Raw genomic sequence first — 18628 nt, forward strand, 5'->3', positions numbered from 1 at the left:
ACGCTTTTAGCAACACTCTCCTGTTTTATGATTATTTCAAGTTTTATACTTTAACAATACACTCATTTCTATGGGTACAACTGGCACCACTACGTACTGTATAAATGCTTTTTCTCGCTTTATTGTGCAAAATTAAGATTTAAAGGACAATGGCACTAAACTGACACTTTTTACATTGTCTTTAATTCCTTCTTCCAACTTTTTACAAGATTCACTATCGCAGAAGCCAAAAGGGGAAGGATTAAAAGAAGCCTTCACATAAAAGCTCTAAGGATTGATATTTAATGAACTGTGAGATGTAAATCAATGCACAACAGCACAGTTTAAGCTTAAAATACTAGGATAACATTTATATTAAAAATAATTCACCTACAGATAATACAGTCTAGTGTTTATTGTACGTTATGGAAGGTACACTTGAATTTCAAAAATTTAAAACATATAAAAAGTGGTTAAGGGCTAACATTTTATCAACATGTGATAACTGTGTAAGAATGTTTATTATACAGCAGGGTACAATGGTAGTGTTAATGCCAACAGGGCACCACAGAAGTTAGTTTAAAAAAAATTTCCACTATGCTTTATACAAACAACACCACTTGCTGTTGTTTAAGAGTATTGGGAGAGGATCTGTTGTAAGGATAAGCAGTCCTAGAGCATTTGTAATGTTAGATAGTGTCAGTATGTAGATTGGTGAATGTTTCAAAATAAAGCTAGAAATGCTGTAATTACTTCACAGAAATGCACATCCAGTATTTGTTTTCAATAAGAACAATAGGTACAAGATTATAACTCTCCCTATATGAAATAATTTACACACAGATGAAAGCTACACTATCTAAAATAATCACTAAATACAATTTTCTTCTGGGAAATAAACAAGCAGTTTTTGTTTTGCATGATCAATATCAAAAAACATATAGCAGAAGTAATATCTTTTAAACATAACTGATGCTCTAAAGTTAAAAAAAAGAAAAAAAAAAGAAAAAAAAAGAAATTAGTGAGAAAAGAGATTTTCCATGAATGTGCAAACTAAAATCAACCAAGCTTATATTGTAGTACAACCATAATAAGAAACCACTGATCAGAAATACAACTTTATGGAAAAAAGTTTGTAATCCACAAAACTGTTCGTCAGGCCATAAAGTAAAATAGCTCCACAGTTTACAGATAAAACTGAGGCGACACAGATGCGTGCTATGTCTTATCTCTGCTAAGTAGATCCCTAGGCAGAGGATGTGACACTTTGTTTGTAGACAGCATGGTATGCATTTCTCAGCAAGACGTAAGGGAAACAAGACTCCAAAAGATCCATTGTCAGGAATGGAGACTCCTGCACAATCTGAAACACACCAGAAATACAAGGTTTTGCAGAACACCTTCCACTGCCTGCTGCTGATAATCTATTTCACATAGATACTTCTGGTCTGCACCACCACATCACTCATATTTCATAGCAAAAAGAAATAATATAAAGTTTAAATGTTGGGGAGAAACACAGTGCTACAAACTCACTGTTTCTCAAAGCTAGTCATCTAGCTTTCCTGCATATACAGTCATACAGCACTGCTGCCATTTCCACAGAAATACTGAAAAGAAAACCTCTTAACAGTGAGGATTCTCTCCCACACACTGAACAGTGCTTCCTTTATGTGAAATTTCATTTTAATATTGTATGTAGTAAGTGAACAATACAATGTTCTGGGCAACAAAGGTAAAAATGTGTGCCTGTGTTGGGGGAATGAAAAATACTAATTCCTGACATTAGAATGCTGGGAAGAATGACATAAAAAATTATTTCCACTGATTCATGAGCTACAACCACCAAGGTGACACCCAATCCCCCCTTGTTAAATGATGCAATGCAGAGCCTGCTCCTTCAGTTAGTAACACAAGTAAAACAGACAAACACTTACCATGTCTAGTAGCAGGTAAACAGATTCTCTGTTCCTCGTAGTAGTTTTGTCCGTCTCCTGGCCAATCTTCAGGAGACTAGATGATGCAAGCTACATGAAATGAGTATTTTAAAGGAATAAATAAGATCATGTGTTGATCAGTTTCTGCTGTTTTGTTACACACACACAATACCTTTCTCAAGAAATCAATATCCCAGCCAATGGACACTGCATTGTACTAGTAACAACCAAGGACAGTAACCAATCCTGAGCACACAAACCATCACCAGGCTTTAGTCTCAGTAAGCCATTTTTGTTTATTTCTAGTAGTGTGATTATTCAAAGTAGGTGCTATTCTACTAGAAAAAGCGACAGAATTTATTGTGAAGAACTTTTCATTGTAATCATTGGTTGACCATTACAAAGTCTACTGAAATCAATGACAGAACTCCCATACGATCAAGATCTCACTTCCTCTGTCCTTCCCAATATGCAGGTAAACTTACTGCATTTTTATAAGGTTTGAAGAGATTGAAGTTTTAACTGTTTGAAGTTAAACTCATTTTGCAATAGAAGTAATAGTTGAGTTCTACTTCCTAAATTGTATTTTCAATCCTTAGGGATTTACAAGCTCAGGCTGACAGAATATGGTAAAATAGGTCATTTTACCATGACCTAGTTTAAATATATTTAATTTTCTATATTTAATTAACTTTGACAGGAAAGCAGATCATCTCCTGCAGTACATTTCCCTCCCGAGACACACGTTTTTCTTTCAGACTAACAGTAAGTGATATATAAAAGGTGCTAGAAAAGAAAGATTAACAAAATATCTGAAGCATCAAGTCATGGTCTTTGCAGTAAAAGCAGTGGTCTGAAACCAGTTTGTAAACACTGAAAAACTGCAAACCTCATACCAAAAGTGTTTTTATCACATGAAACTATACTGGCTTCCTTCACTTGTCAAATGCATGCAACTTGACACAACCATTTCTCTTTCATCTTTTACAACCCACAGTTGCATTAGACAAGGTCAATGGCCAAAGGTTTTTTTCTTTTTTACAAAATGCAATGAATTTCCAGAAGTGAAAGAGCCTTTTAAGTAGGAGGAAAAAGAAAGGAAAAAAGAAAAACGTCTTTCTGTGGACTTCTAGGAACAGAAAGATGCCATTATCCCACCCTCTTAAGTGTGTAAGGCATCTAAAATAAAGAGGGAGGTGGTATTTTTTCACATTTCAAAGCCAAACAGCAAAAATCAAGAATCACTCAAGATCAGTAGTAATTTTTAGAAATTCAAGTGAAGCTGCTGTTTTAGCCTTCAGTGTCCTTTTGAGTATTGACTAACTAAGAACCACTTGAAAAATTCTGTTTCTACTCTACCAGCACACAAAAATGTATTATTTCAAATGCATGACCACCACCTAAAGGGGTTTGACTGTTTTCTAAGCATCACTAAGGATTTTAGCAGCTTTGATTTTTAACCTACTCTGAAGCATACAAATTCCTCTTCCCAAGTATTTCCATAACATCCTGCCATCAGAGAGTTACTGTTTCAGAAGGGCAGACATGTCAAAAGGTACAACTTAAGAGCCACTCTGGAGTTACCTTCCTTGAAAAAGTAAACCAGAGTCCAAACTATCATGGGAAAAAGTCTGCTAGACAGAATCTTGATTTTATATGCGTTGCACATTTCTTTTTCCAATCAAGGGCTGCATAATGAGAGAGATGGTATGTGCTAAAATACTAAAGATTACACTAAAGAAACAATAAAAATTATGACACTTGTACTGATTTGCTGCTGTTACTTTCCAACATCACATGCAGCTGACTACTGCTAAAGGACTGATACTCAATTTAATCTACACATAGACCTGTATTAATAATATGCTTCTAACTCATGCACCAAACCCAGATTTATATCAAATCACTTGCATTGCATCCTAAATTAGCATTACATTTTCTACCTGAATTTCAAATACTTCCTGAAGTCAACAGATACTTTTCTTGTAAGATATGAATTTTACCCTATTGCTAGACCAAAAACTTACCCACACCTGATTTTCTCCTAATCAAAATCAACACTTTATTATACAATAACTTTAGTTTCTCTGCCATCTATAACAATAGGAAACTAAGTAACATGACAAACATTATGAAGCAGTATTGTTATTGGAACAAATGCTGGTTAATTAATAGTCATTCATGCTAATCTAAATCTTTATAGTATGCCTTTGTGATTAAGCTTACTCATGGCTGATTGCCACTGTAAAGCTAACATTTGCCATGACAAACACATGGATAGTTTCATGACAGATTACGTATGGATTGAAGGGCATTAGGGAGTGAGAATGTGTTCCCCTCTTTTTGGAGAAAGTAGCTCTAGAAATGAAGTTATACGTACGGCCAAAAATTCCTTCAGACGGTCTTCAATGCTTCCCTTGTGGATGGTAAATAAAGCTGCAGCAATCTGGTTGATAGCTTTTGCCAAGCAATGAATGTTGTTGCAATGCCCTGAACAAAAACATACACAAATTACCTCAGCTTGAAAATAACAGCATGCTTTGGAAAGTATCACCAAAAAGTAAATAAACTTGTCACAATGAAAGATAAATGTTTAGCATCTTACACAACGGGAGCAAAGTACTCTTTCACACTGAACTTGGCAACAGGAAAGCCACCAGAAGTAGAGATCTCCCTTCTGAACGTTCTTATGGTCACAACAACCTGACGATCCCTGTGCTTTTTCGAAATTAGGAAAAATAGTATCTAGGAAGTTTATTTGTTTTCTGCAAAACTTGAGAGTATTATCACTTGACTAGGCTAAAAAGCCACATGCAAGCAGGACTTTTTCAAGCTAATTGGCTATTTTTCTCCCCTCTGTGTAGATGAACATCTCATGGTGCCCAGACAGCATTCACCCAAGGCATCTAAAGGAATTGAAGAACAAAACTGTTGAATTGCTCATTGCCATACATAACATCTTGCCTAAAATTCACCCAGGCTTCAGAGGCCTGGAAGATGATTAAGTGATACCAGTTTTCAAAGAGAGAACAACTGCTCCTCAGTAAGCCTGGTATCTCTTCCAGGCAAAATAAGTCAAATTTACCACTTAAAACAAAATTAATAAACACCTGGGCAAGTATCTTGGGATAGTGCTAGCATATGGAAAGGAGGTAGTCTCTGAAGGAGCTAACAAGTATTCAAGCACACAAACACTGTCAGTTCTTACCAGTTCTTTCTGACCACTGCTGAGCACTGAACTCTTTTCACTCAGTCATTTATCATAAGTCCAAAATCCCACTTGAATAGTGAGGTCAGCTAGACCCCATCACTCCAAACATGAAAAATGATCACTATTGTTACTGAGAATGAGTTTTGTCTGTCATTTTATTGCCCAATTTAGTCAGCACCATAATATCTACCTGCAGCTCTTCACTCGTCTAATACCCTCAATAACTTTATACGATACCAAAGTTTTCTCACCTCACTGTTCAGCCCCTGTTCTGGATGCCTATGAATATGCTGACTAGTAGGTCCCAGTAAAGATCCCCGTGGATCTCCACCAGCAGGCCCCCTTGTCTCCCCCAGTTGATACTCCTACTCCATCTATTTTTAATTAAATATTGCTGCATGAATACGTTAGTCCAAAAAAGAATCACAGAATCCCTTTCTTTCTACATCAGTCAAGAACATCTGTTATGCTTAATTCTGCTGATTTAAATTTGTATTTGTTTTTGAAGAGGCTGTATTTTTTTAAGTGACTTCATTTTTATGTCTCAGACTGTAGAAAAAGCATCAGCAAGGGAATTCAGCTGAGGAACTGTTGTCTTCCAACAGGTTTCAAGTATTTAGAAAAGGCTATGTCTCTTGCAGACAAGTGTTCTATTCTAGCCTCTAGACAACAAATTAGTCCTCTAGCCTGACATTTGACTAGCAGTTCAGATTTCTTACTGGGAACAAAAGAGTCTGAGCCTTTATCTGGAATTAGTAGAAGAAACAGGCTTGATCTTGAAGTAGGCAGAGAGAACACAGACATTGCTGAAGCTGTCCAAGAACTGTTAGTATTTGGGAGGTATGCCTTGCCAGATTAGAAAGTTGAAACTCCTTCAAATCTGTGACTTGTTCATGGATAAATTCAGGATTTCTCCAGGGAATTTACTTCATAAAAAGCAGCATTTATGAAGTTCTCATTCTGGAAACAGCATCTCTATTAAGTGTCTAAAGCCAGTGTGTTCTACAATAAGGGCAGAACACAAGAAAAAGTACCATTATGCAAGGCAGGCAGGACTGACAAGGTCTATTCTGTTTGTTCAGCTATTTGTGTGAAGTGAACAGATTTTATGTATTCCTTTTGCCAGACCCTTTCCTCTCAATAAAAAAGAGCCCACTCAGGAAAGAATTCTGTAATACAGAGGCCACATGTCATAAAACCAGTAGCAACTCCTAACACACAGGCTTAATTGAGTTCTAGATGTTTCTTCTCTCCAGTCACAGTTTTATGAGACCTTATTAACTGTACTTACTTTAAGAACCTACCTGAAAACAAGGCTTTACCTGACTTCATGTTAAAATACTGAATGTAAATAAAAATCACAGAAACTGCAATATTTAAGCTACAAGATACAAAACAGACAGAAGATAGGAATTACCTGTTGTTTCAGCCTGCTAAGAACCTGAGGACTAAGAAGGTCTTTGGAAGAAAGGGGAGTTTGAAGAAGACGAGCCTGCATGAGTTCTTACCTGCTGGAGAATCTCACTCATGTGAGGTGCAGAGGGCTGCATGTGAAAATCTAATCATTGTTAAAAACCTTTAGTACTGTTCCCCTGGTCAGTTTTGAGACTCTACAGTAGGTAAGATGCTTTTGAAAGAGAAACTGGTGCCACAAAGCGCTTCCAGGGTATTCAGCTTACAAAACTACAAAGTAGTAATATTTAAGAGATACAGTCTTAAACTGAGTTCATTTGGAGCTAACAGATCCCTAATCTCCCAAAAGTGAAGAATACAATTAACTCCATTTAAGACGACAATCTTGGGTTTCTCAAAAAATATGTTTTGCATAAGTGATACAGAAGGCTTTCAGAAGTTTTGGTACTTTAAATTTTCATTAGTTCTGACATTCTTTGAGAGTTAAATTTTGACTGGATTAAAAATAATGCAACTTGAAGGAAAAAAAAAAAAAAAAAAAAAAAGAAAAAACACGCTGTACCCAGTAAATGGATGCAGAATAAACATGGTCTTTCATGCAAGCCATGATACACATCACAAAGAAAACAGCTTGGACATCTGAAAGGTGACTTTTGTATGTGTTGAAACAGCTTTGTCAATCATTTTTTTTCAACTTAATTTTGTCTAAAAGAGAACTTTTTGTTGTGGATTACATGCAAAGAATTTCCTTGAGGCAAAGATTTTATTTTAAATAAGGAAGTTGACACACTCTAGGATATAATTCTGTTATATACAGCTTTCACCTTCCAAATTCTGTTTTTAAAATTTTATGCTTAGTAATATGAACAGCATATTAAATATAGAAAAGACACCTTGTATGACTGGCCCAAAGCCAATGTAAAGATTACTAAAACATCTATATTATTACATAGTGAGTCTCACACTAATTAATGTAGAATGTATGCTCTAGCAATTCCACACACTAGGATTAGGCTGCCCCCTACAGTTTTTGGACTGTTCTTGTAATTTCAAGTAGAAGACTCCTTTTTCATATAAAGTTATCTTAAGAGTTGGGTAAATGCTTTTTAAAGTAACTTTCTGAAGAACTTTCCTGGATTAGGCTAATATAACTGGTTGTTAAATTTTATTCACTACAAAATATAATTAAATATTTAAAGCAAATGTATTCAAGAAACTATCAGGACTATTATGAAGAAAGCATTCACAGCAAATATGTAGTCCACTCCACATTACCTTCAATGGCAGGGCTATACTGAGACATCACATTACTAGCCAAAGTCGGCAAGGAGACCGCCACGAAGACCATGAGAAGGCAAGCAATCTTATATTCTTCTTCTGGACTAATGTTTTCTAAAAAACAGAAATAATAAAGCTCTTTAATTAAAAAAATAATCTTGCAGTACTTCAACTGCAGGAAGTTCAGAATGTAAAAAGTTTGCCCAAACTGAAATTTCAACCCCAGAACAACAAACTCATTGTTTAATATTGTGAAAGGAGGAATATTATGTCAGTCTTGCCAAAAGACACCGGGTGGACCTTCAGGATGTCCACTTTGTTATCTAGAAGAATGAAGGCAAGCCGCTGCCACCCTAGCACTTCTAACCATTTAGTTACTAAGATTTTAATATGCTGAGCAGAATGGTATTTTTTCATGCTGGTGTAAATCCAGTTGCTGCTTTGAGGTGAGCATTACTCTGGCATTCTCTCTTTGGTAAGCGAGCAGAAGGTAATGTACACTCTCCTCAATTCACACTAAAACCTTTTACAAGAACAGCAGCATCACCATGCATTAGCCTAAGATTACTTTAAGAAAAAGTCAACAGTTGGTGAAATACAGTACTCTTATCTGTGCAAACCGAATTACTAAAAACCAAATACCTCAAACTGCAAAGAAAAGAATCAAAATATGAGAGCATAACCTATCATGAAAACATACAGAAATTCCAGCTTGTTCACCCAGCTTAAACATTTCACAGCCAAACCACAATGAAAATAATCTATTTTAAATGCCATTTCAGATTCTAGTTATCTTAAGAAGATACACCTACTTACAGATCTAATGTATACAAAATACACTAATATACTTTTTTTTTTTGAGATACAGAGAAATTGTGCTTGACATTTAAGTTTGAATATTAAAATGTCCCTTGCAATTAGCTGTATTTCCTGCTCCCAAAAGAACTACTATTAAAGCAAGAAAAAACAACTTTGCATTTAAAACATTCATGATCTGATAATAACATTAACTCTCCATGACACACACTGGAAAAAAAGGCAATAAAGTGTTCAGAAAGGGAAAAAAAGCTGAAGACTGTCAAAGAGCACTTAAGAGTCTTAATTCATGCCTTCAAACCTGCCAGAGTAAACAAAACTGAAAAGTTTAGACAGTAGTGCTTTAAAGCAAGTGAGAGGAAGCACTATGCATGTTACAACATTAACATGTTTATTTTACCATGTTTCCCCTTGTCAGCTCCATGTTAACACTTGTATAACACAGTGCTGCGAAGTTCATGAAGAGCAGCCCACTGGTATTTCAGCTCCCAATACCCACTTAACTGACACAAATCTCTTACACGTCTATACAATAGACCTGATCATGTCCGTAAGTGTTCACAATAGTGTCCTATTTTCGTTGTCCACAGATTACAGCAGTTTCCACCATTAGCTGTTAAACAACTTCAACATCTACCCATTATACTTTTCTAGGTCAGCAAGTTAATTTGGATGTGGTTGAGAAGATCCTCAAGCTAACTCATCAGTAGGTAGCAGGCACAAATCATGTTCTTCTGCCATCTATGAAGCCTAAAGGAATACAAAGGACTCAAGATACACATCTCCTCCCAGCACCTGAAACAATTCTGTGCCTTAGTGCATTTATCTTTTTTTCCTCCCTCTATTTTAACACTTATGTTTTTTAATTTGGAACTTCTTACCTGATTTTTGGGAAGACAGTGCTACAACCAAGGCAGGATCAATCTCACAAGGCAATCCAGCAGCTGATGACAGTTCATATACATTCATTGCCACCTGAGGACCAGGAGAAAGGTAAGTACAAAAAAAGACACCATTGAATGCTTCTGTGTAAGTGTGATGAAGCAGAGTTTTGCTGTCATGTTTAAAACATTCATGCTGAGAGTTTGAGGCACTGAGGAATTGCAGAGATTTGGCTAAAATGAGGTGAAGAGACTCTAGATTTTGGTTGTTTCTAACCTACATTGAACAGCTGCGTCAGTACTTTGTGCACTGTATTAGAATTTCTTTTTGTCAAGCCAAACAAAGCTTGTGTAATTTTCTACGTTACCTCCAAAGCAAACATCCTGACTTTGAATCAGCCGTTTGTACACCTTTCTTTACTGTTCAAAAGAAACTAACAGATTTTCTCTACTAGATCTAAAGTATCAGCTAACATCTGCAAATACAGCATTTTTAGACAAAAGCCAGAAGTCAATCTGGTGAAATAGTGAGGCGGAAAAGAAATCTTGCAACATTCAAATTTCATACGGACTCAGTGTCCAGGGATTCCAAGTGCCAAGAATTAGACTCTAAGTGGCCCTAACAAGAACATCTTGAAATGTATCCCATTTTCCAGCCCATCCCAGGCTGTATCTCTTATTGCTACTAACAACCGTTCCACGCAGTTCTCTCTTCCCAGTTTACATCTTGGACAATGTCTCTGAAGCTGTAGTTCAGCAGAATCTCTGAAAGAGCAGCTTTACAGCAATTACAAAAGACCACAGGAAATGTTAGCAATGTGTCTCATATTTGAGACATGTTACACTTTGCCCATAAATCCTCACATATAGCTTGGTCAGCTGCACATAGGAGACACTGTGCAGACAAACCTTATCTGTGTGCTCCAGCCTGGCTACCCCACGGGCAAGTTCCGACACGAAAAGCACACACTATTGTTTAATAAATGCTATGCCATCAGCAGGGCATATAGTATTAGCCTGGGTACAGTTGACTCTGCATTAAAAGAATTACAGAGCATCTGGACAGGAGCTAATTCACAACAAACTGGTTAAGGAGCAACAGTGCAACAAATGCAAGCCTGTTTCTAAAAGCCTGCGTAGACATCCCAACAATTTAATATTTAAAAACCCCAACTAGATAAAAGGAGAAGAAACCCCCATTTCACCAGTCACCCAAATCCTAAGTTTCAGGGACACTAAAATAAGAATAACATTTCATAACAAGTATTTATTCCATCAACAGCTTTAAAGCTATTTATGCTTTGCTTGGTAAATTCAGTACATAGGAAATTACTGTCATTAAGTCCTAAAATATGCCCAATTGGGCAATTATCCCAATGAGCTGCACAAAGCCTTGTAAAGATCTGTCTGTTGACGTGCTTTCATTTAAGGGAAAAAAACCCCAACCCTGATTTATTGTCCCAAAAGAAGCTTTTATTGCCTACAACTGTACTGCTGTATGAGACAAGGCCAGGAGAAAGCTCAATGAGCTGCTGATTGTCCACAGGGCTTAATTGTTAGCAGGCTCATAGCACAGTTCTGGCCCTTCCAACAGGATGTTTTCAAGACAAAGCTTGGGCAGAGTGGCTGGGTAGTACATGTCAGAGTTCCCAGTATTCCCAGCAGGCACTATGGACAAGACTACACTGGTTTGGCTCCTTCTCCACACACAGTCCTCCAATGTTATCCAGCAAGCTGTGTACTCTCAAACAAGCCTACATAGCATCATACCACACCAAGAGACATGACATCTATGGTTGGTATCATGTGAACACCAGCATGGTGGACTGTACCACAGCACTTACTTATTTCAGACACTTAGAACTAGGAAAAACACACACACACAAAACAGGTATATTTAGAAATCACAGCAGAACTACAGAAGACCCAGAGAAGGCCAACAGCCGGATATTACATGAAGCAGAGGCAACTAGGTGGTGCTACGAGGCAGAGAACAGTCCTCAGCATGGTTTCATTTAGAATTAGATAGCTTTTTTTGCTGTCCAATTATTCCAGTGACTTCCACAAGAGAAGCAGCAAGTACTATGCTTTCTCAGATCTGCTGACACAAATGAGTTCAGTGGTGTCTTTAGAGATCCACTGAGATGTTTCAAGTGATCAGTTATCACCAGGTTAAAAATATCAATGGTAAAATACTGCCTTCAACGATTACTGTTGAGCCTTTATCCCACCACATCTTTCAGCACTCCTTTGATACCAGAGGGTGTCTAGTAGGAGGTGTGGAGGTCTTTCTAAAAAGATCAAGCAAAGCAAGCAGTGAATTTCCCTTCTCATTTCTTTTGCGTGCTGATTCCTCAAGTTCAATAATGGAACATGATGCTTTGGTGATCAGTGATTTTTCCTGTAACTAAAGGTGAGAATTACAGGAGGGCTTGACAAGTAGAAAGGAACTTACATAATTTTGGTACAATTTTTATCATGAGCCAGTATCCTTTAAGTTTAATTTTCCATTGCCTTTCCCCAGAATTCCTCTACTGTTATATGAATTTCAATCTTTTCTGGGACATCAAACATTTATGGCTGATTTATCAGCATTGTGAGTTTCAAAGAGCACACGATAATATTTTGGAATGAAATAGAACACATGAAGTTTCAGTAACTTTTATTCTTCATGCAACTTCTGACTGATTTTCAGACAGACTGCCAAACCCGCTACTGAGATCATGAGGCTTGCAACAATGGACTTGAACTGTTAAAAAGGGGAAGGATGTTTTCTATTTAGTGAATTTTCATACCCAACAGAACTGGAGTTTCTTTCCTCAAGAGTAAAACGGCAACACGTAACTCAAACTTTAGGAATAACAATATAGTCCGTCCCTCAAAACCCATACTTTGTTCAAGAGCAGATTTCTAAAGCTTGTTTCTGTAGAACTGAATCAAGAGTTGCACAATGTATATCCCACTACCAATTTTCTGCAAATCAAACTGCCATGATACCATTAAGAAGCGTGCAAATGTTCATATGCCCTAAGCTGCAACAAGAGATTAATTATCAGCTAGGTTGCAGGTACCGTGTATACCAAAAGCCATGCGATGTACTGACAAGGGTTTCTGGATGGAAACATGCTACCTTTCAGAAGCAAGGCACCTGATTTAGGCTGCTAACTTTTTTTCCAAACATTTCAAACAGTGAGTTCACACAAATTTTTCATTTAATGTCAAAATCAGACTTGCAGCTATTACATGCATACAGCTCCAACCACAGAGTCCTTGAAACATCTAGTTTTACCAGTTATGCTGCTCACAGTAGGAAGCAGCTCAGTGTTGTTCTCTTTATCACTTAGTCATAATAAATTCTGTTCTTAATTCTTTCCATCAAAGTTTTCAAATGTGATCACAAGCAGATAAGAGCCTCATGCTTATCCTACCACTTATTTGTTGAGCTTTATTCCCCAGAACAGTAGGAGGCTGCAGATGCAAGCGTTTTGGAACAAAAGGGTGTTCTTTGTTTCTGGATTTTTCACACTAAGCATGAAAGTCTTGCCCCTTACATATTTTCAGTAAGCTCCAAAAATTACTCCATCACCCTCCGGGCCAAACATTACCTTCATGTCAGTCTCTCTTGGAATGTGATCCTTAAAGTCCTCGATGGAACTTACAAGGAAAGGAATGTGGTATGATAAGACCTAAGAGAGACAAACACATACAAAATGAGAAAAAATACATCCCATGTTAATGATCAATTAGACGTTACCACTATTTTAGTGGACTAGAATTTTTTTAATGAGTTTTTATTTTACACATTAATTTGGTTTTAGATTTAAGGCATTAAAGCCTAATAAACACAAAATCAAGCCGTTTGCAAACAAAGGGAAATGAAAGCTTTTAAAAAGGTACTAAACACAGAAAACATTGAGGCATGCTAAAACTAAAGCCTGTATGTTTTAATGTAACATTTCTCTGAACAGTACTCAAAAAACATTCTCCCATCCCCAACTTCCGGTGTAGAGTTCAGTTATGACTGAGTATTGCCATTTTATCCACATGCCAACCTTTTAAGAGGTAGAATTCCTAAGCAGTGAAGCTTCAAATACCTTCCAATTCCATTAAACCCAATGAAACTTATTCAGAATATATTCAGTTATTTCTTACATCTCTAAGTGCTTCCTGTGCCAAGGACCGAAAAGACAAGATAACACCAATAATCGTCATTCTCTTCAGAACACTGTCAACAGCTGAAGAGAAAGGAGAACAGTGAACAAGAACAATTTGATCTTTACAAGCTCAATTCTTAAAAGAAATAGAAAGAAAACATTCACCAAAATACTGAAAAAGGAAAGGTACTGAAACAATGGCATTCCTTAAGAGAGCCAAAATAAATAGTGCTCAAGCAGGTTTTTATAGCTGAGTTGACAATGGGATTTTCAGAAGATCACTGTTAACCACTTACTGGAATGAGCCTCCTTACATACAGCTTAAATATTGGATGGTAACACTAGTTCTGTGTTTTCTCGAGGCCCAAAATGTCTACAATAATTATTTTCATTTAAAATATAGAATCATAGAATAGTTAGAGTTGGAAAGGACCTTAAGATCATCTAGTCCCACCCCCCCTGCCATGAGCAGGGACATCACACACTAAACTATGTCGCCCAAGGCTCTGTCCAGCCGGACCTTGAACACCGCCAGGGTTGGAGCATTCACAACTTCCTTGGGCAACCTATTCCAGTGCCTCACCACCCTCACTGTGAAGAACTTCTTCCTTAGATCTAATCTAAACTTCCCCTGTTTAAGTTTAAAGCCATTACCCCTTGTCCTACCAGTGGAGTCCCTAATGAAGAGTCCCTCCCCAGCATCCTTGTAGGCCCCTTCAGATACTGGAACGCTGCTATATGTTAATTACCTGTTAAAACCCTTCAAAAGAATACAACAATTTACACTGAGTTGCAATCAAAATAGAAACCTCTGTCAAAAAAGCCTGTGTTTTGTATTTTTTTCTACAGCCATACACCTGGTTTGCAGATTACTGCTGTTATGTGTTATCGTCCCTGAAAAGATGCTCAAAGCTCATCACTACTATAGCGCCTGTGCACTAATTAACACTAAATCTCATTTTGTCTGTACATAAGAAGACTAGAAAGTTTTGAAAAGAGGCACTAGTTTATATGAGCTCACATAAGTTTTGCTGCTTTTGTATACATGATAGAGAAAAATTAATTTTTCTCATTTTCTTTACAAAGAGCAAGATAAAACCCCAATTCTGTATCTTCATTAGGACCTTGCTAGTTACTCACATGATAATCTTTTAAAGAGTGCTGCCATCTGGTCTGGCTTGTCAAAGCTGGTCCTCATTTGTGTGAGAACTTCAACATTCTCCACCACAAGTTTCTAAAAAGAAGAAAGGACTCAGGTCAGCTATACATTTCAGCATGTTAAAAGGATAAATGCACAGTATAGGATATTTCAGTCTGGCACAGAGACAACTAAACTCATGGAATGCAGATGTTTTCTAATGGGACTACAATATCAGTATTATCGCCAGGCACCACTCAACACAAAAGCATGCTCTGAATCAAAACGCAGAGGATTAGATACCCTTTGGAACATGATTTTTATATTCAACAATGTGTAGAACTTCTTAAAGCAAGGGAATGAAGTTCAGTAATATGAAACAACATCTCCTCATGCTATTCAGCTTTTTATAAGAAAAGTATACACTTATCAATGAAAATACAGATTCACAAAATAATCCATTCTTCTGGTTTGCTCTTTGCACTAGTTATGCTGTAAGGATTAAAAATTTAATTGTGGTAAAGTTGAAAAATGGCATTAAGAGTGTAAGAGTCAGATTATTACATCTTGCTGCAGTTTACTTGAAATTTTCTTCCACTATAATGTAAAATAAACCCAAAAACATTCATTCGAGTTCCAACACCTTAGCCTGAAACAGTTAAACTCAAGCTCAGTATTTTTCATGTCAGTTTGACCAAAAGTAAACGCATGTCTGTTTCCAATTTGTAACTGCTCTCATTCATGACACTCGGCGTAAACGTAATAACTCTCCTGAGATCATTCTCCAAATATGCATCAGATTTAAATTTAAATTACAGAGATTGCATAATCACATCTATAAAATGTCAGATCCAAAACAGGTTTCTTGCTAGCTGAGGAACTTACATTGTGCCAAGCAGTATTTTTAAACTCTCTTGAAGCAAGAAATAGTACTTTATTCTTACAAAAAATATTTTTGAGTTTGAATGCAAAGTATTCCATTTCAGAAATGGAAAATATTATCTCTGTTTAGGTAGAGGAGAACCAGTGGTCAAGTAAATGTAGGCACCTTGTGTGCTTCTGAACATTAAATGAAGTGTTTTCTTTCATTTAATTTAGTGCTTTGTATCCTAAACAGTATCAAGACAGAAAAGAACTGAAAGATGGAGGAGGAAAACAAGATATTCTGGATTAGAAGTGATCTTCCAAGTGATTATTAAGTAGATGCATTCCCATACGTCTTAATTACCAGGTAGCACAAAGGGAGCAATGAGGAGGGATCAGGAAAAATCTACTGTACATCAAATATGTAGGCCACTATAAGCATGGAACATAACTTAAGATGTATCATAGAAAAATCTAATAGAAGACACACCTGTGTCAACCTACTGCTAAGGATCCAAGAACATCTGACCTGTGATAGTTCTGTTAATAGTTTTATTCTAACTTCACATCAACCCACACTGAAAACAGGAAAACAAAGCAACTGGCAAGCAGGGAAATTAATTTCAGATTCAATATTCCTGTGACTACACAAAGGGTAAAAAACAATGCAACTTTAAATATAACGCTGCTATTAAAGTAGTGGTGGTCAATGTTCACCCCCACCTCCCAGTCAAACAGCCTGTGCAAATCAAATCTGTCTAACAGCACAGACCTCTCAGATTCATTGTGCTCATGGTCATGTCATTTCCACATGCTTCAATGTACCCATAATCCACCCAGTCTTCCTACTTTCATCTTTCTTGTCTTCAGTGAGAAGCAAAGAGAGAAGTAAGCTATACAAGGTGTAGCAAAGTAACCACCTCCAAGAACATGTGCACATGTGCATGCACAAAGACATACAAGATGTACTTCTATGCTGAAAGCCAAAGTGAGACCGGTGTGCACTGAAATAAAGATGGGCAATTTCAAACCAACTGATGTATCAGAACTTGGCAGATGTGTGACATTTAATTTAAATCCCACAAAGCTCTCCAGAATACAAGACTGAAGGCAACAACCCACGCACATTGTTACTGAGTCAAGCCTTCAGCTTTACAGAAAATAGTTACTTAAATGAAGCAAACTTCCCCTCCTTGCCCCAGTCTTAAACTTCAGAAATAAAACCAACACCTGGTCCCACGGCAGGAAGCAAAGCTTGTTGAACCATACTCTTAAATTCCTGATTCTATCCTCTTGTTGCTTCCTTCTCCCAAATACAGATGTTTTTCAGTGCTCTCTTGCTCAGCCAACTGCATTCCAGCCAAAGAGATGAACATTTTATTAATTTTTTCTCTCCAAATATGTGGTCATGTGCACGGGGATCTACATTATGGTTTGCTTATCCTTAGCAGCATCAGGAAAAAAAATCCCAAAGAATATTTTAAATTGCTTTTAAAAAAATAATGGATCTACAGTATCAGTCGTGATGGTTTTGAGGATGTATGACAGCTCCACGGGGAGTGGACAAACACTTGCTTTCAAAAGTAAACAGAGGAGATTTAGGTTAGATGTAAGGAAAAAGTTCTTCCCTGTGAGGGTGCTGAGGCGCTGGCACAGGGTGCCCAGAGAAGCTGTGGCTGCCCCATCCCTGGCAGTGTTCAAGGGCAGGTTGGACACAGGGGCTTGGAGCAACCTGCTCTAGTGGAAGGTGTCCCTGCCCGTGGCAGGGGGCTGGAGCTGGATGATCTTTAAGGTCCCTTCCAACCGACACCATTCTGTTACTCTACGAAACACAGCAGCAGCCAAAAACCAGCTACCCAATGGCTTTGTGTTCTACTTGAAATGTGACAGATATCGCTTTATGCATGACCAGGAGTTACAGAATTTAACTGTAAAATCAGACTGTTGTCACCTGGAAAGTCTTATCCTGAAACTCAAAAATTGGACTGGAATCAACTGCCCTGGCTGGCTGGTCATTCAGGTCAGGGTATCTGCATGCTCTTCTGCAGCAGCTTGGAAAATATGAGCAGCCCCTTTCTTTGACCTGTGACACTAAATAAAGGCTTCAAATCTTTAAGGGCATCCCACATCCTAGCAACTCAGCAGCACTGAAATTCACAGTGTTTACAGAGAAAACAAGATCTTTGAAACTATAAAATGGGATATATTAAAACCACATGCTTTTAAAGGCCCAGTATGCTAGTAATAACAAATTGTTGTTGAAGAAAAAAAATAAAGGTTCATTGGATCTCTTAAGTATTCTGAACTGAACACGAGCCAGGAGTGTGCACTCACAGCCCAGAAACCAACCATATACTGGGCTGATCAAAAGAAGTGTGACCAGCAGGTCGAAGGAGGTGATCCTGCCCTTCCATCCGAAGGAGGGGATCCTGACCCTCCACTCTGCTCTTGTGAGACCTCACTTTGAGTATTGTGTCCAGTTCTGGTGTCCTCAACATGAGAAGGACATGGAGCTGTTGAAGTAAGTCCACAGGAGGCCACGAGGATGATAAGGGGCTGGAGCACCTCCCGTATGAAGACAGGCTGAGAAGGTTGGGGCTGTTCAGCCTGGAGAAGAGAAGCTGCATGGAGACCTCAGAGCAGCTTCCAGTGTCTGAAGGGGGCCTACAAGGATACTGGAGAGGGACTGTTCACTAGGACTGTAGTGACAGGACAAGGAGTTTAAACTTAAACAAGGGAAGTTCAGGATAGGTTCTTTACTGTGAGGGTGGTAAGGCCCTGGAACAGGTTGCCCAAGGAAGTTGTAAATGCTTCATCCCTGGCAGTGTTCAAGGCCAGGTTAGACGGAGTCTTGGGTGACATGGTCTAGTGGAAGATATCCCTGTCCATGGCATGGGGGTTGGAACTTATGATCTTACAGTCCTTTCCAACCTTAACCTAACCTAACCAACCCTAAC

At 37.8% G+C, this 18628-nt stretch overlaps 1 protein-coding gene across 1 annotated transcript in view; it reads right to left on the bottom strand.

Moving 5' to 3' along the window:
- Positions 1-161: 161 nt before the first annotated feature.
- Positions 162-18628, bottom strand: part of NCKAP1 (NCK-associated protein 1) — a 60579-nt gene continuing 42112 nt past the window's right edge. The window contains exons 26-33 of the mRNA XM_010022260.1: positions 14810-14903; positions 13668-13750; positions 13121-13201; positions 9516-9609; positions 7816-7932; positions 4297-4406; positions 1917-2006; positions 162-1342 (exon numbers count right to left, since the gene is read on the bottom strand). Of these exons, the coding sequence (XP_010020562.1) occupies positions 1226-1342; positions 1917-2006; positions 4297-4406; positions 7816-7932; positions 9516-9609; positions 13121-13201; positions 13668-13750; positions 14810-14903 (786 nt within the window). The 3' untranslated portion in view covers positions 162-1225. The remainder of the gene's footprint in view (positions 1343-1916; positions 2007-4296; positions 4407-7815; positions 7933-9515; positions 9610-13120; positions 13202-13667; positions 13751-14809; positions 14904-18628) is intronic.

The sequence above is a fragment of the Nestor notabilis genome, unplaced genomic scaffold (genome assembly GCF_000696875.1).
Source record: "Nestor notabilis isolate BGI_N333 unplaced genomic scaffold, ASM69687v1 scaffold1789, whole genome shotgun sequence".
NCBI lineage: Eukaryota > Metazoa > Chordata > Aves > Psittaciformes > Psittacidae > Nestor > Nestor notabilis.